At 50.4% G+C, this 18,631-nt stretch overlaps 1 protein-coding gene across 1 annotated transcript in view; it reads right to left on the minus strand.

Annotated features, from left to right (window-relative positions):
• Positions 1-902: 902 nt before the first annotated feature.
• The window catches only part of LOC147710139 (E3 ubiquitin-protein ligase TRIM39-like), a 224,475-nt gene continuing 206,746 nt past the window's right edge, over positions 903-18,631 (minus strand). Inside the window, exon 6 of the mRNA XM_086920835.1 lies at positions 903-2,077. Coding sequence (XP_086776961.1) covers positions 1,566-2,077 — 512 coding nt within the window. The 3' untranslated portion in view covers positions 903-1,565. The remainder of the gene's footprint in view (positions 2,078-18,631) is intronic.

The raw sequence follows: 18,631 nt of genomic DNA on the forward strand, positions 1-18,631 counted from the left end.
TTCACCGCGTAACCAAATTTTGTGATCCTAAACAAATATTTGACTTCACCGATGGTCCATTTTCTTCCCTATCACATATGAAAGCACCTTCAAAACTGTGAGTTTAGAACACCAGCGCTACAAAAAACGATTGCTTTGAATTAACGGATCTAAAAGAATCTGGGCAGAGCCGGCTTTAGAATTAGAGGCGCCAGGTGTGACAATATTTTTTCGCGCCCCTCCGCCATGACCGCCATTTCCAAATATTCCCTCACTCCCACCTTACAACAGTGGCACCCATCTCTGTACAGTCCCTCTCTCATAAGCATGTCTTTTGTTTTATAGCGCTACTCATGCCAACTCTAGGGTGTCAGAGCACTTTACACCAAACACACATTAACAGAGGCAATGAATCTTATATGTGTAAATCAGTCTATAGGAAATGTTACACAAACCAATGAGGATTAACGTTCTGTGTTCTGCATGTACACGTTCTTTGCAGCCGGCATATTAACCCTCTGCGCTACTTAAGGATGAGTTGAAACTGTGACAAGACAAAACTTCGATCTCTCTCCAGCAGAAACATTAATCACCTGTGTTATCTTGACATTTTTATTGTTGCCTGAAACCTGGTGGACGTAGCAGGTGCTTTTAAAACCTAAAGCTATTTCTGCACACAGCGCCTCTCCCAGGTCAGCACAGGTGCAGCTGCACCGGTCGCACAGTTATAAAGCCGCCCTGAATCTGGGTTACATACAGGGTTCACTTGACAACTGTCTTGCCTCTGAGGTCACTAATATTAGCACTGTTGTTGGGTGGGGCAGGATTGGTTTCTAGGGTCATGTTTAAAAACAATCACTTCTCAGCGCTATAATGTGCATATTAATGTCAAAGCTCCACGTGTGAAAGAAATACACATTTGTGAATTTTAAAGAGACTTTATCATATGTTACATGATGTCTGGTGCATGATTCACACAGCAAACGTTTCCTGCCCTTGTTTTAAAATTGTACAAAGAAAAGAGATACATAGTTGTGAATCTTCTGGTTGTCATGGCAACATGTGGGAGGGTCGTTGTGAAGAAGATTCTTGAAATGTTGGTGTTTAAACCGGGGATGACAGTTGAGGGAGGTCTGCACATTGGGTTGCCTGACATCTATACAACAATAAATCTACATGAAAGAAACCTTATTTTCCAGTCACTAGAGTTACTGCCCCCCTCCCACAAGGGACTTATCCCCAAAGGGAGCGTTTTATTATTTAAAAGAGTCTCTGCTTGTGCTCCTGGTCACAATATCACTGCGCGGGGGAGGGAGGGAGGGAAGGATGAGGGTCTGAAGCTCCCTGCAGCTCTCACACCAGCCTCAGCTCCGCTCCTCCCCTGTAGGGGGGTGGGATGGAAGGATGAGGGTCTGAAGCTCCCTGCAGCGCTCACACCAGCCTCAGCTCCACTCCTCCCCTGGTGGGGGTGAGAAGGAAGGATGAGGGTCTGAAGCTCCCTGCAGCTCTCACACCAGCCTCAGCTCCGCTCCTCCCCTGTAGGGGGGTGGGATGGAAGGATGAGGGTATGAAGCTCCCTGCAGCTCTCACTCCAGCCTCAGCTCCGCTCCTCCCCAGAGCCAGAAGTACGGGAAGAGCCTCTGTGTGAAGGGGGTCTGCGGGAAGGAGTAGAGAAGCTCCAAGGAGTCAGCATTGTACAGGGACAGCCGCCCCCCCTCGTAGTCCAGATACACCCCCAGCTTCAGGGGCTCCTCACGAGGGGACAGAGGGGTCTCAGGGGAGGTGAGAGCCGAGTACTGACCCTTCCACCGCTTCACAGCCCAGACTCCCCCCTCGGGTGACCATGTGGTCCATCCCTTCCTGTTCACAGTCTCTGCTGCGAGCCCCACATGCCACCCTCCCTCCTGCAGCAGTTGCACCTCCCAGTAATGTCTGCCGGAGGTGAACCCCTCGCTCCCCAGCACACAGGGCCAGAGGGAGGTGAATCTCTTGGGGGTGTCCGGCAGGCGCTGTGCTGTGTCTGTCTCTCTCACTCGTCTCCCCCCCTCAGACAGGAGGAGCTGTGGATGAGCCGTGTCAGGATCCAGAGTCACCATCACTGCAGAGAAGAGATTCAGAATTAGAGATTTAATGACACAAAGAAAGGCTGTAATTACTGCTTCTGTTTTACATATGATTAATTTACACCACATCTGGAAGGAGCACGCGGCGCTAGAGAGCGCAGCACTAGACTGCTCACTACACTAAAGCGCGCAGCACTAAACTGCTCACCACACTAAAGAGCGCAGCACTAGACTGCTCACTACACTAAAGAGCGCAGCACTAGACTGCTCACCACACTAAAGAGTGCAGCACTAGACTGCTCACTACACTAAAGAGCGCAGCACTAGACTGCTCACCACACTAAAGAGTGCAGCACTAGACTGCTCACCACACTAAAGAGCGCAGCACTAGACTGCTCACTACACTAAAGAGCGCAGCACTAGACTGCTCACTACACTAAAGAGCGCAGCACTAGACTGCTCACCACACTAAAGAGCGCAGCACTAGACCGCTCACTACACTAAAGCGCTCATTCATCTAGAGCACACACTACACCGAACATCACGCTGCACTACAGACAAGGCATTCAACTACACCCCATGCTGCACCTCGCAGCACATACTACACCACACTACCACACAGTAACATATACAAGAAGAGTACTGTACTAGTCAGTACTCTATATTTCATGGTACAGAGGATAAGAGCTACTAGAAGGAATACAGTACTAGTCAGTAAAGTGCATTAGATAGCGTGAGTGACAGAGATATAGAGTACTACTCAGTACACTGCGTTATATGCACAGAGTTACATAGCTACTCAAAGGTATACAGTACTACTCAGAACACTGTATTAGATGGTGCAGAGTGAGAGAGCCACTGGAAGGTATAGAGTACTAGTCAGTACACTGCATTAGATCGCACTTAGTAACAGAAGTACTAAAAGTGTACTGTACAAGGCAGTACACTCCATTAGATTGAACAGAGAGACCGCTACTCCAAGGCATGCAGTACTAGTCAGTACAGTGCATTAGATTGTACCAAGTGAGAGAGATACTAGAAGGTATACAGTCCCTATTAGTACACTGTTTTAGATGGTACAGAATAAGAGAGCTACTCCAAGGTATACTGTAGTAGTCAGTAGTAGATGGTACAGAGGAACAGAGCTACTAAAAGGCGTACTGTACCAGTTAGTACATTTCATTAGATAGCACAGAGTTACTCAAAAAGATACCGCACTAGTCAGTACACTGCATTAGATGGTACGGAGTAAAGGAGCTACTAGAAGGTATAGTGTACTAGTCAGTCCAATGCATTAGATGGTGTAGAGTGACAGAGCTACTCCAAGGCATACAGTACTAGTCAGTATACTACATTAGATGGTACAGAGGAACAAAGCTACTAGAAGGTGTATACAGTACTCGTCAGCAGTGGCATTTTCTCCATGGGGGCATATTGATGTTGCCCCCCTGTATGTGTTGTCAGATTAAAAATGGTATGCTAACAACAATTATAAATGTTTCTATTACTGGCCGTGTCACGCTGTTTTTATTTCGGCCACAGCTGAGTGCAGTGCCCATTGCGGGCGGATTCCTAGTCTTCCAATCATGTGAGGGGGCGGGGCATCTTATAAACAGCACCAGAGAGACTCAGACTGGCTGGCTCTGAAGTGTAAGTGCGAATGTCAGGATGCAAGGGTGTTTCCCTACGACCAACACAACATGTGCACGTGAGTTCTCTCCACCACCACCACAACGTTAGTGAGCCGGGGATCACAGCCGAAGCCTCCTCCGGTCTGCAAAGGAGCGCTGACTTTGGCTGCTCCAGCCAATCCTGGATCTGCTCTCAGGCTGTTTGCTGATAACAGCAGAGGAGCAGTGAATGGATTGCCTCAAGAGAGGCGAGGAGTAGTCCTGGTCTTGGAGGCAGCAGGTTTGGCTTTACAGAAGAACATGGCCAATCACAGTATGGTTTTATTATAAAGTCATTCAGTGATTGGTCATTTTCTATCCCATGCTGCCTTTCCTTCAGTTGCTACAGTTCTTGCCTCATAGTGCCCAGGGACGGAGTGGAAAAACGAGGGTTAAGCGCTGCGTGATTGAGAGTAACTTAGCGCTCTCCGCGTCATCTAGTCCTGGTCCCAAGTAAGTGACCCACCAAGTGACATAGTAAGTTCTGCCTGTTAGGTTTTTAGGTGAACATTATCTGTGCTCAGTGTGCTGGAGTTACAGTTATGTAGAACTGAACACAGAGTCCCGGCATCAGCTCAACCTCCTGTGATTCTGGGCCAATCACTTAATCTCCCCATGCCTAAATAAATTAACGTGACCATGTGTAATTCTAACTGGTGTTCATGTAAAGCGCTGCAATGCCAATGAGATTGATTTCCAATCTCAAGATAAAATGTCTGGCAGTGAACTTAAAAATCCCTTTATATGTATTTAACTCAGCTTCTGTAGCATCTAGTTCGCAACCTCCCATCCACAAATTTTACACCCACCAATTTCAAATGGCCCCAGCCGCCACTGCTAATCAGGACAGTGCATTAGATGGCACAGAGTGACAGTGCTACTCCAAGGTATTCAGGATTACCTAGTACACTGCGTTATATGACACACTAGTCAGTACACTGTGTTGGAAGGTGCAGAGTAGGAGAGCTACTAAAAAGAATACAGTACTTATCTGTGCACTGCATTAGATGGTACTGAGTGACAGAGCTCCTGGAAGGTATACTGTACTAGTGAGCCCACTGCATTAGATGGTACAGAGTGATAGAGCTCCTGGAAGGTATTCTGTACTAGTCAGCACACCAGATTAGTTGGTGCAGAGCAACAGAGCACCTCCAAGGTATACAGTACCAGTTAGCACACTGCATTAGATGTGACAGAGCTACTCCAAGGCGCACTGTACTAGTCAGTACTATATAATATATGGTACAGAGTAGCAGAACTACTGGAAGGTAAGCTGTATTAGTCAGTACACTGCATAAAAATGTTACAGAGTACCAAGTGATTAGAAATTAAACTGTTGTAGTCAGTACAATAAATTAAATAGTACAGAGCAACAGACCCACTCCAAAGTAAACGGTACTAGTCTGTACACTGCATTGGATGATACAGAGTAAGAGAGCTACTAGAAGGTATACAGTACTAGTCAGTACTCTGCATCAGATGGCGAAGAGTGACAGAGCTACTCCAAGGTATACTTTACTACTCAGTACACTGCGTTGTATGTCACAGAGTAAAAGAGCTACTCCAAAGGTATGGTGCAGAGTAGTAGAGCTACTAGAAGAATACTAGTCAGTGCATTGTATTAGATGGTAATGAGTGACAGAGCTACCCGGAGTGTTACTAGTTATTCAATCGCGAGGGAAACAGAAGTGACGCGAGTGATGCGAGGACACACCGCAATCCTAGGAGCGGATCAGAGAGGCTCCGCTCCTGCGAGGCTCCGGCCCTTGCTCCAGCCTGGTTGCATTGCTAGAGCTCAGAGCTTGTACCAGCCTGCTCTGGCATCCCCACGGCTCCCCTCTGAAGAGGAATTTGCCTGTGCGGTCCCAGGGGTCCCTTGGCAGTGATGTCTCAGCAGCAGGGCTCCAGCAGCAACACACTGGCGTGGGCGTCAGTTGCGGTAGTGTGGCCCTGCGTGGAACATTTACCAACCTCAGGCTCGCTCTGATCAGCATCGGCCCCTTTGCGGCTGGGATATTCAGTCTAAGTCAAGGAGTGCGGCTGGTGAACCGGCGAGGACACAGGGGCAAGAAGAAGGAAGTGACACTGGAAGCAACTAGAGCTGGGGATTATACTCAACAACCCAGGAGGCAGGTGGCTGCAGGCAGTGGCATAACAAAGGCCCACGCAGCCCCCGCGGTGCAGGGGGAACCTGGGCTGTAGGGGGCCCCTCAGCACAGTACTCAGTCAAAGAATCTTGTATAGCGCACAAATCACAGTTAGGTCTCAAGGCGCTTGCAGACGATTCCACTACCTGGGTTCTATCTCGTTTCATTTAGAGAACAGCCATGTTTTTAATTCTCTGCCAAAGCGCAGGTTGTCTAGGATAGACATGAGGTGGGATGGAAGCCTATTTCAAAGGTGGGGGGCAAGATATGAAATGGAGCAGCCTCCGTTTCGCACAGTGCAAAACCAAAGAGGAGTTAAGAGAAGTTTGGAGCTAGATCTCAGGGCTCTGGCGGGCTGGTTTTTTTTCAGTTTCTTTTCAAGATAACCAGGGCCAGTGCCATAGATGCTTTTGTGTGTTAAGCACAGGATTTTACACTGTCCTCTCTTCCTAATTGGAAGCCAATGAAGGAGTTTTAAGTTGGGACAGGATGGCGATCCAGGAGGCAGGTCCAAAATTAATCTTGTTGCTGATGTGTTCTGCAGAATCTGTAATTTGGAGAAAAGGTCTTCATTTTATAGAGGCCAGTAAGTCATTTCCGTAGTCCATGAGACTTAAAATAAGGCCCTGCACCAGTGGCTTCCGGGTTTCGATTGGTAACCACTTGAAGATTTTTCGTAGTTTCTGTAAGATGCCATAGCAGGTGCCCAATACTCGGTTGATATGGGCTTTCATGGAAAGCTTATTGTCGATGGTAATTCCCAAATTGCAGACGGTTTGTTTTGGAGATGGACAAGGGCCGAGTGTCTGGGGCCACCAGCTGCTTGACCAATACTCAGGCCTGAGAGCTCCAGATTAAATGCGAACGGGACCCTTCCATGTACCTTGCATGGGGGCCCTCTCAACTTTCGTTACACCACTGGGTGCAGGTATGGCCAGTGCTGCGATAATCTCCAAGAGGCGCGGAAGCGACTGGCACAAGGCCAGTGCCAAATGCTCCTTCAGAGGTCCGCACCTGTAGCTGTCCGTCCAACACGCCAGTGGCCCAGTGAACAAAAACATTTCCACCAATAGCCTTGCTGGGGCAAAGACTTATGTGTGACTTTGCGCATTCAAGTAACAATCTTGTGATTACGTGGGGTGCGCAGTGTAATCTTTAAGCCCCTGACAGCTCAGAAAAACTTTGGAAAGACTATAAATACATTACAAAAGAAGGAAATGGTATACATGTCCCTTAAAATTCACAGAAAAAGATAAAATGTAAAGTGTCTTGTTACGAAAGAATATCACAGGGGCACGGCTTTAAGGTACCTGGCCGTGAAAACCCCTTGGGGAGGCTAAAGACCAGGACACGTGATTCAGACGGAATCTAGTTAAAACAAATCGATGTTGTACGTTTCTTACTAGTGACAAATAGGGCTGTGGCTGTGGGGTTGAACTGAGGCTGACATACCTTCTCACCATGGACTTGGCGAGTTCGAGCCCTCCCCAGTCATCTGCTGCCTACCCAAGAACTTCATTTTAATGTCCTTGATCGCTGCCGGTCGTAAGGATTTTGGTTTAATGTATATATCTGGACAGCCCAGCAGCGTCAATTGCTCCCTGATGTATTTTAGCGACGGAATTTGTAGGGCCCCATCAAGAGCCATGCAACCCATGATGACCATCTGAATCAGAGCGAGAGAAACACTTGACCAAATCCTCAACCAACACAACAGGGGTGCAACAGCAACATAATCCGAGATGTACCCCAAGCCAAGCTCCTCATGTAAAATAAAGACAGGGGTACTAGAGGGGAGAGCTAGGAGGACGCGCATACATTTGTTTTGGACCCCCTGGATGTCCCTCACATCCTTGTGACCCCATACGCCACACCCATATGTCACCTTAGGGATACATTTCTCTTTATAAACCTTGAGTAGGGCAGGTATCGGTTTCGACCCCAGTCTTTTGGCAAAATCCCAAACGGCCCGACTGCTCTGACCAAAGTGTTCTTTTTTTAATTAACTTTGCGCAGCCCAGGACCCATTATTGTCAAATAACATCTCAAAATACGGAAAAGGGGACTCTTTCTAAAATTCCACCCCTTACAAAAAAACTTTGTCTTACCGGCCTTCTTACTGCCCATTGTCATTAAGTGTGATTTGGTAAAATTGGTCGCTAAATCAAGTGACTCCATAAAATCAATAAAAGTATTTAAAAGATTTTGGAGACCTATGGCGGTCCTTGCGAACAACACTGCGTCATCTGCGTACAGTGATACTGGGTCCAATTTGGACCCAGCTCTTGGGATGTCTTGAGTACTGCCTGTGAGGTGGACTCTTAGTTTATTTATGTTAAGTGTGAACAATAAAGGTGTCATAATGCACCCCCGTTGTACCCCTCGCTTCACCTCCCAGCAATCCGTTAAACTACCGTCATCTTTAAATCTTGTTATTATGGGCATAGTGTAAAAAGGATACCAGACTCAGTTCCATTCCCAATTTCCCCAGTTTTAATTGATTTACTAGATCAAAGGCCGACGTTAGAACCATGAATCCCCCGTGCAGTGTGCCCCTCTTTGCTATGGTATACTTCCCAATCACCAGGCTCAAGTTTATACATTGATCCAATATGCCTCTCCCTTGCCTGAACCCATACTGCAAACCACTAATGACATTAAAATGTTCTAGCCATAGTGATAGCTGCTTCAAAATCACCTTTCCCATAATTTTGGCAGCGGAATCCAAATGTGAAATAGGTTTGTAACAGGCAGTGCCGTCCCTAGGGCCCTTTTTAGGGCTCACAAGAGAGCCCTCTTGAAAGGAGGTTTAAAAATAGACCTACAAATTCCACAAATTCCACACGCTCGTGCGTGTGATTTTCTTTTTGTGGCCTGCTATTGGCCTTTCACTGCTTGCTGTTTTGTAAGGTAGACACCAATATGCCAGAGGCGGGCGCATCGCTCCGCCCCCTGCCTATTGGTGTCTATTACGCGCATTTCCTGACATATGCTTTCAATTAATTCGAAGCATATGGCAGGAAAGGCGCGCGCGCGAGCCGACGCCAGGACCTCGCACTGTGATCTCCCACCTCCCTCCCACCACCACCAGCAGCTCCCACCCGTTACCTGCCTCTGTTTACTTGTTTTCATTAGTTCTCTTAAAGAAACATACACTTTTCTGATCATATTTTGCAACAACTGGTCAGATATTCAGAGTTTTATTTCACAGAGTGAGTGCAGAGTGAGAGTGAGTGCAGAGTGAGAGTGAGTGCAGAGTGAGAGTGAGTGCAGAGTGAGAGTGACTGCAGAGTGAGTGACTACAGAGTGAGTGACTGCAGAGTGTGTGACTGCAGAGTGAGTGTGACTGCAGAGTGAGTGTGACTGCAGAGTGAGAGTGACTGCAGAGTGAGGGTGACTGCAGAGTGAGGGTGACTGCAGAGTGAGAGTGACTGCAGAGTGAGAGTGACTGCAGAGTGAGAGTGACTGCAGAGTGAGGGTGACTGCAGAGTGAGGGTGACTGCAGAGTGAGGGTGACTGCAGAGTGAGGGTGACTGCAGAGTGAGGGTGACTGCAGAGTGAGTGTGACTGCAGAGTGAGAGTGACTGCAGAGTGACTGCAGAGTGAGGGTGACTGCAGAGTGAGGGTGACTGCAGAGTGAGGGTGACTGCAGAGTGAGGGTGACTGCAGAGTGAGAGTGACTGCAGAGTGACTGCAGAGTGAGTGTGACTGCAGAGTGACTGCAGAGTGACTGCAGAGTGAGAGTGACTGCAGAGTGAGAGTGAAAGCAGAGTGACTGCAGAGTGAGAGTGACTGCAGAGTGAGAGTGACTGCAGAGTGAGAGTGACTGCAGAGTGAGAGTGACTGCAGAGTGAGTGCAGAGTGAGAGTGACTGCAAGGTGAGAGTGACTGCAAGGTGAGAGTGACTGCAAGGTGAGAGTGACTGCAGAGTGAGTGACTGCAGAGTGAGTGACTGCAGAGTGAGTGACTGCAGAGTGAGTGTGACTGCAGAGTGAGTGTGACTGCAGAGTGAGTGTGACTGCAGAGTGAGTGTGACTGCAGAGTGAGTGTGACTGCAGAGTGAGTGTGACTGCAGAGTGAGTGTGACTGCAGAGTGAGAGTGACTGCAGAGTGAGTACAGAGTGAGTGTGACTGCAGAGTGAGGGTGACTGCAGAGTGAGGGTGACTGCAGCGTGAGTGACTGCAGAGTGAGAGTGACTGCAGAGTGAGTGACTGCAGAGTGAGTGTGACTGCAGAGTGAGTGTGACTGCAGAGTGAGTGTGACTGCAGAGTGAGTGTGACTGCAGAGTGAGTGTGACTGCAGAGTGAGTGACTGCAGAGTGAGTGCAGATTGAGTGACTGCAGAGTGAGTGACTGCAGAGTGAGTGACTGCAGAGTGAGTGAGACTGCAGAGTGAGTGTGACTGCAGAGTGAGTACAGAGTGAGTGTGACTGCAGAATGAGAGTGACTGCAGAGTGAGGGTGACTGCAGAGTGAGGGTGACTGCAGAGTGAGGGTGACTGCAGAGTGAGGGTGACTGCAGAGTGAGGGTGACTGCAGAGTGAGGGTGACTGCAGAGTGAGGGTGACTGCAGAGTGATGGTGACTGCAGTGAGAGTGACTGCAGAATGAGAGTGACTGCAGAGTGACTGCAGAGTGAGAGTGACTGCAGAGTGACTGCAGAGTGAGAGTGACTGCAGAGTGAGAGTGACTGCAGAGTGAGAGTGACTGCAGAGTGAGAGTGACTGCAGAGTGAGTGCAGAGTGAGAGTGACTGCAAGGTGAGAGTGACTGCAAGGTGAGAGTGACTGCAAGGTGAGAGTGACTGCAGAGTGAGTGACTGCAGAGTGAGTGACTGCAGAGTGAGTGACTGCAGAGTGAGTGTGACTGCAGAGTGAGTGTGACTGCAGAGTGAGTGTGACTGCAGAGTGAGTGTGACTGCAGAGTGAGTGTGACTGCAGAGTGAGTGTGACTGCAGAGTGAGTGTGACTGCAGAGTGAGTGTGACTGCAGAGTGAGTGTGACTGCAGAGTGAGAGTGACTGCAGAGTGAGTACAGAGTGAGTGTGACTGCAGAGTGAGGGTGACTGCAGAGTGAGGGTGACTGCAGCGTGAGTGACTGCAGAGTGAGAGTGACTGCAGAGTGAGTGACTGCAGAGTGAGTGTGACTGCAGAGTGAGTGTGACTGCAGAGTGAGTGTGACTGCAGAGTGAGTGTGACTGCAGAGTGAGTGTGACTGCAGAGTGAGTGACTGCAGAGTGAGTGCAGATTGAGTGACTGCAGAGTGAGTGACTGCAGAGTGAGTGACTGCAGAGTGAGTGAGACTGCAGAGTGAGTGTGACTGCAGAGTGAGTACAGAGTGAGTGTGACTGCAGAATGAGAGTGACTGCAGAGTGAGGGTGACTGCAGAGTGAGGGTGACTGCAGAGTGAGGGTGACTGCAGAGTGAGTGTGACTGCAGAGTGAGGGTGACTGCAGAGTGAGGGTGACTGCAGAGTGAGGGTGACTGCAGAGTGATGGCGACTGCAGTGAGAGTGACTGCAGAATGAGAGTGACTGCAGAGTGACTGCAGAGTGAGAGTGACTGCAGAGTGACTGCAGAGTGAGAGTGACTGCAGAGTGACTGCAGAGTGAGAGTGACTGCAGAGTGAGAGTGACTGCAGAGTGAGAGTGACTGCAGAGTGAGTACAGAGTGAGAGTGAGTGCAGAGTGAGAGTGACTGCAGAGTGAGAGTGACTGCAGAGTGAGTGCAGAGTGAAAGTGACTGCATGGTGAGAGTGACTGCAAGGTGAGAGTGACTGCAGAGTGAGTGACTGCAGAGTGAGTGACTGCAGAGTGAGTGACTGCAGAGTGAGTGACTGCAGAGTGAGTGTGAGTGCAGAGTGAGTGTGACTGCAGAGTGAGTACAGAGTGAGTGTGACTGCAGAGTGAGTGACTGCAGAGTGAGTGACTGCAGAGTGAGTGACTGCAGCGTGAGTGACTGCAGCATGAGTGACTGCAGAGTGAGTGACTGCAGAGTGAGAGTGACTGCAGAGTGAGAGTGACTGCAGAGTGAGTGACTGCAGAGTGAGTGACTGCAGAGTGAGTGACTGCAGAGTGAGTGTGACTGCAGAGTGAGTGTGACTGCAGAGTGAGTGTGACTGCAGAGTGAGAGTGACCGCAGAGTGAGGGTGACTGCAGAGTGAGGGTGACTGCAGAGTGAGGGTGACTGCAGTGAGAGTGACAGCAGAGTGAGAGTGACAGCAGAGTGAGAGTGACTGCAGAGTGAGAGTGACTGCAGAGTGAGAGTGACTGCAGAGTGAGTGACTGCAGAGTGAGTGACTGCAGAGTGAGTGTGACTGCAGAGTGAGTGTGACTGCAGAGTGAGTGTGACTGCAGAGTGAGTACAGAGTGAGTGTGACTACAGAGTGAGTGTGACTGCAGAGTGAGTGTGCCTGCAGAGTGAGTGTGACTGCAGAGTGAGTGTGACTGCAGAGTGAGTGTGACTGCAGAGTGAGTGTGACTGCAGAGTGAGTACAGAGTGAGTGTGACTGCAGAGTGAGTGACTGCAGAGTGAGTGACTGCAGCATGAGTGACTGCAGCGTGAGTGACTGCAGAGTGAGTGTGACTGCAGAGTGAGTGTGACTGCAGAGTGAGTGTGACTGCAGAGTGAGTGTGACTGCAGAGTGAGTACAGAGTGAGTGTGACTGCAGAGAGAGTGACTGCAGAGTGAGAGTGACTGCAGAGTGAGTGTGACTGCAGAGTGAGTACAGAGTGAGTGTGACTGCAGAGTGAGTGACTGCAGAGTGAGTGACTGCAGCATGAGTGACTGCAGAGTGAGAGTGACTGCAGAGTGAGTGACTGCAGAGTGAGTGACTGCAGAGTGAGTGACTGCAGAGTGAGTGACTGCAGAGTGAGTGTGACTGCAGAGTGAGTGTGACTGCAGAGTGAGTACAGAGTGAGTGTGACTGCAGAGTGAGTGTGACTGCAGAGTGAGAGTGACTGCAGAGTGAGAGTGACTGCAGAGTGAGTACAGAGTGAGTGTGACTGCAGAGTGAGGGTGACTGCAGAGTGAGGGTGACTGCAGCGTGAGTGACTGTAGAGTGAGAGTGACTGCAGAGTGAGTGACTGCAGAGTGAGTGTGACTGCAGAGTGAGTGTGACTGCAGAGTGAGTGACTGCAGAGTGAGTGACTGCAGAGTGAGTGACTGCAGATTGAGTGACTGCAGAGTGAGTGACTGCAGAGTGAGTGAGACTGCAGAGTGAGTACAGAGTGAGTGTGACTGCAGAATGAGAGTGACTGCAGAGTGAGGGTGACTGCAGAGTGAGGGTGACTGCAGAGTGAGGGTGGCTGCAGTGAGAGTGACTGCAGAATGAGAGTGACTGCAGAGTGACTGCAGAGTGAGAGTGACTGCAGAGTGACTGCAGAGTGAGAGTGACTGCAGAGTGAGAGTGACTGCAGAGTGAGAGTGACTGCAGAGTGAGAGTGACTGCAGAGTGAGTGCAGAGTGAGAGTGACTGCAGAGTGAGAGTGACTGCAGAGTGAGAGTGACTGCAGAGTAAGTGCAGAGTGAGAGTGACTGCAAGGTGAGAGTGACTGCAAGGTGAGAGTGACTGCAGAGTGAGTGACTGCAGAGTGAGTGACTGCAGAGTGAGTGACTGCAGAGTGAGTGACTGCAGAGTGAGTGTGAGTGCAGAGTGAGTGTGACTGCAGAGTGAGTACAGAGTGAGTGTGACTGCAGAGTGAGTGACTGCAGAGTGAGTGACTGCAGCGTGAGTGACTGCAGCGTGAGTGACTGCAGAGTGAGTGACTGCAGAGTGAGTGGCTGCAGAGTGAGAGTGACTGCAGAGTGAGAGTGACTGCAGAGTGAGAGTGACTGCAGAGTGAGTGACTGCAGAGTGAGTGACTGCAGAGTGAGTGTGACTGCAGAGTGAGTGTGACTGCAGAGTGAGTGTGACTGCAGAGTGAGTGTGACTGCAGAGTGAGTACAGAGTGAGTGTGACTGCAGAGTGAGAGTGACCGCAGAGTGAGGGTGACTGCAGAGTGAGGGTGACTGCAGAGTGGGGGTGACTGCAGTGAGAGTGACAGCAGAGTGAGAGTGACAGCAGAGTGAGAGTGACTGCAGAGTGAGAGTGACTGCAGAGTGAGAGTGACTGCAGAGTGAGAGTGACTGCAGAGTGAGTGACTGCAGAGTGAGTGTGACTGCAGAGTGAGTGTGACTGCAGAGTGAGTGTGACTGCAGAGTGAGTGTGACTGCAGAGTGAGTACAGAGTGAGTGTGACTACAGAGTGAGTGTGACTGCAGAGTGAGTGACTGCAGAGTGAGTGACTGCAGCATGAGTGACTGCAGAGTGAGAGTGACTGCAGAGTGAGAGTGACTGCAGAGTGAGTGACTGCAGAGTGAGTGACTGCAGAGTGAGTGACTGCAGAGTGAGTGACTGCAGAGTGAGTGTGACTGCAGAGTGAGTGTGACTGCAGAGTGAGTGTGACTGCAGAGTGAGTGTGACTGCAGAGTGAGTGTGACTGCAGAGTGAGTACAGAGTGAGTGTGACTGCAGAGTGAGTGTGACTGCAGAGTGAGAGTGACGCAGAGTGAGGGTGACTGCAGAGTGAGGGTGACTGCAGAGTGAGGGTGACTGCAGAGTGAGGGTGACTGCAGTGAGAGTGACAGCAGAGTGAGAGTGACAGCAGAGTGAGAGTGACAGCAGAGTGAGAGTGACTGCAGAGTCAAGTCAAGTCAAGTCAAAGAATTTATATAGCGCACTACATGCCCAGAGGGTTTCAAGGCGCTTAGGGAGGGGAGGAGGATTACTTGTCAAATATCCACGTTTTAAGTTGCTTTCTGAATGCTAGGTGGTTCCGGGTAAGGCGAAGGTAAGTGGGGAGTGAGTTCCATGTTTTAGCAGCCAGGTATGAGAAGGATCTGCCTCCCATGGTGGTCTTGTTGATGCGAGGTACAGTGGCGAGGGCTTGGTTGGAAGAACGTAGTTGGCGGGAGGGGGTGTAGAAGGACAGTCGTGAGTTGAGGCATTCTGGTCCGATGTCGTAGAGTGATTTGTGTGCGTGGGTTAGCATTCGGAAAGTGATCCTCTTATTGACGGGTAGCCAGTGGAGGTCTTTCAGGTGACCAGAGATGTGTTTGTTGCGCGGGATGTCTAGTATGATCCTGGCTGAGGCGTTTTGGATTCGTTGGAGTTTCTTCTGGAGTTTTGCGGTAGTACCTGCGTAGAGGGTGTTTCCGTAGTCCAGTCGGCTCGTGACCAGAGCATGGGTGACTGTTTTCCTGGTTTCGGTTGGGATCCAGCGAAATGTTTTTTTGAGCATGCGAAGAATGTTGAAGCAGGATGCGGATACGGCGCTGACTTGTCTGTTCATTGAGAGTGAAGAATCCAGGATGACGCCTAGGTTCCGTGCGTGGTCTGTCGGGATGGGTGCTTTTCCAAGGGCTTCCGGCCACCAAGAGTCGTCCCATGCAGAGGGGGATGTACCTAAGATGAGGACTTCTGTTTTATCTGAGTTCAGTTTCAGACGGCTGAGTTTCATCCATTCGGCAACTTCTTTCATTCCTTCGTGTAGGTTAGTTTTGGCGGTGCTTGGGTCATTGGTGAGAGAAAGGATTAGTTGAGTGTCATCCGCGTAAGAGATGATGTTGAGGTTGTGTTGGCGGGCGATGGCCGCGAGGGGGCTCATGTATACGTTGAAGAGGGTGGGGCTGAGTGAGGATCCTTGAGGTACGCCACAGATGACTTCAGTGGCCTCGGACTTGAATGGTGGAAGGCGGACTCTCTGGGTTCTTCCGGTGAGGAACGAGGTGATCCATTCAAGTGCTTTTCCTTGAGTGAGAGTGACTGCAGAGTGAGAGTGACTGCAGAGTGAGTGACTGCAGAGTGAGTGTGACTGCAGAGTGAGTGTGACTGCAGAGTGAGTGTGACTGCAGAGTGAGTGTGACTGCAGAGTGAGTGTGACTGCAGAGTGAGTACAGAGTGAGTGTGACTGCGGAGTGAGTGTGACTGCAGAGTGAGTGTGACTGCAGAGTGAGTGTGACTGCAGAGTGAGTACAGAGTGAGTGTGACTGCAGAGTGAGTGACTGCAGAGTGAGTGACTGCAGCGTGAGTGACTGCAGCGTGAGTGACTGCAGAGTGAGTGTGACTGCAGAGTGAGTGTGACTGCAGAGTGAGTGTGACAGCAGAGTGAGTGTGACTGCAGAGTGAGTACAGAGTGAGTGTGACTGCAGAGTGAGTGACTGCAGAGTGAGAGTGACTGCAGAGTGAGTGTGACTGCAGAGTGAGTACAGAGTGAGTGTGACTGCAGAGTGAGTGACTGCAGAGTGAGAGTGACTGCAGAGTGAGAGTGACTGCAGAGTGAGAGTGACTGCAGAGTGAGAGTGACTGCAGAGTGAGTGACTGCAGAGTGAGTGACTGCAAAGTGAGTGTGACTGCAGAGTGAGTGTGACTGCAGAGTGAGTGTGACTGCAGAGTGAGTGTGACTGCAGAGTGAGTACAGAGTGAGTGTGACTGCAGAGTGAGAGTGACTGCAGAGTGAGGGTGACTGCAGAGTGAGGTGACTGCAGTGAGAGTGACAGCAGAGTGAGAGTGACAGAAGAGTGAGAGTGACAGAAGAGTGAGAGTGACAGCAGAGTGAGAGTGACAGCAGAGTGAGAGTGACAGCAGAGTGAGACTGACTGCAGAGTGAGAGTGACTGCAGAGTGAGGGACTGCAGAGTGAGTGACTGCAGAGTGAGTGACTGCAGAGTGAGTGTGACTGCAGAGTGAGTGTGACTGCAGAGCGAGTGTGACTGCAGAGCGAGTGTGACTGCAGAGTGAGTGTGACTGCACAGTGAGTGTGACTGCAGAGTGAGTGTGACTGCAGAGTGAGTGTGACGGCAGAGTGACTGCAGAGTGAGTGTGATGGCAGAGTGACTGCAGAGTGAGTGTGACGGCAGAGTGACTGCAGAGTGAGTGTGACGGCAGAGTGACTGCAGAGTGAGTGTGACTGCAGAGTGACTGCAGAGTGAGAGTAACTGCAGAGTGACTGCAGAGTGAGGGTGACTGCAGAGTGAGTGACTGCAGAGTGAGTGACTGCAGAGCGAGTGACTGCAGAGCGAGTGACTGCAGAGCGAGTGACTGCAGAGCGAGTGACTGCAGAGTGAGTGACTGCAGAGTGAGTGACTGCAGAGTGAGTGACTGCAGAGTGAGTGTGACTGCAGAGTGAGTGTGACTGCAGAGTGAGTGTGACTGCAGAGTGAGTGTGACTGCAGAGTGAGTGTGACTGCAGAGTGAATGAGACTGCAGAGTGAGTGAGACTGCAGAGTGAGTGTGACTGCAGAGTGAGTGAGACTGCAGAGTGAGTACAGAGTGAGTGTGACTGCAGAGTGAGAGTGACTGCAGAGTGAAGGTGACTGCAGAGTGAGGGTGACTGCAGTGAGAGTGACAGCAGAGTGAGAGTGACTGCAGAGTGAGAGTGACTGCAGAGTGAGAGTGACTGCAGAGTGAGAGTGACTGCAGAGTGAGAGTGACTGCAGAGTGAGTGACTGCAGAGTGAGTGTGACTGCAGAGTGAGTGTAACTGCTGAGTGAGTGTGACTGCTGAGTGACTGCAGAGTGAGTGTGACTGCAGAGTGAGTGTGATGACAGAGTAACTGCAGAGTGAGTGTGACGGCAGAGTGACTGCAGAGTGAGTGTGACTGCAGTGTGACTGCAGAGTGACTGCAGAGTGAGAGTGACTGCAGAGTGAGTGTGACTGCAGAGTGAGAGTGACTGCAGAGTGACTGCAGAGTGAGAGTGAATGCAGAGTGAGAGTGACTGCAGAGTGACTGCAGAGTGAGAGTGACTGCAGAGTGAGAGTGACTGCAGAGTGAGAGTGACTGCAGAGTGAGAGTGACTGCAGAGTGAGTGCAGAGCGAGAGTGACTGCAAGGTGAGAGTGACAGCAGAGTGAGAGTGACTGCAGAGTGAGGGACTGCAGAGTGAGGGACTGCAGAGTGAGTGTGACTGCAGAGTGAGTGTGACTGCAGAGTGAGTGTGACTGCAGAGTGAGTGTGACTGCAGAGTGAGAGTGACTGCAGAGTGAGAGTGACTGCAGAGTGAGTGTGACTGCAGAGTGACTGCAGAGTGAGTGTGACGGCAGAGTGACTGCAGAGTGAGTGTGACGGCAGAGTGACTGCAGAGTGAGTGTGACGGCAGAGTGACTGCAGAGTGAGTGTGACGGCAGAGTGACTGCAGAGTGAGTGTGACGGCAGAGTGACTGCAGAGTGAGGGTGACTGCAGAGTGAGTGACTGCAGAGTGAGTGACTGCAGAGCGAGTGACTGCAGAGTGAGTGACTGCAGAGTGAGTGACTGCAGAGTGAGTGACTGCAGAGTGAGTGACTGCAGAGTGAGTGACTGCAGAGTGAGTGACTGCAGAGTGAGTGTGACTGCAGAGTGAGTGTGACTGCAGTGAGTGTGACTGCAGAGTGAGTGTGACTGCAGAGTGAGTGTGACTGCAGAGTGAATGAGACTGCAGAGTGAGTGAGACTGCAGAGTGAGTGTGACTGCAGAGTGAGTGAGACTGCAGAGTGAGTACAGAGTGAGTGTTACTGCAGAGTGAGAGTGACTGCAGAGTGAGAGTGACAGCAGAGTGAGAGTGACAGCAGAGTGAGAGTGACTGCAGAGTGAGAGTGACTGCAGAGTGAGAGTGACTGCAGAGTGAGAGTGACTGCAGAGTGAGAGTGACTGCAGAGTGAGTGACTGCAGAGTGAGAGTGACTGCAGAGTGAGTGACTGCAGAGTGAGTGACTGCAGAGTGAGTGACTGCAGAGTGAGTGTGACTGCAGAGTGAGTGTGACTGCA

This window comes from Lissotriton vulgaris, chromosome 5 (assembly GCF_964263255.1).
Source record: "Lissotriton vulgaris chromosome 5, aLisVul1.2, whole genome shotgun sequence".
Taxonomy (NCBI): domain Eukaryota; kingdom Metazoa; phylum Chordata; class Amphibia; order Caudata; family Salamandridae; genus Lissotriton; species Lissotriton vulgaris.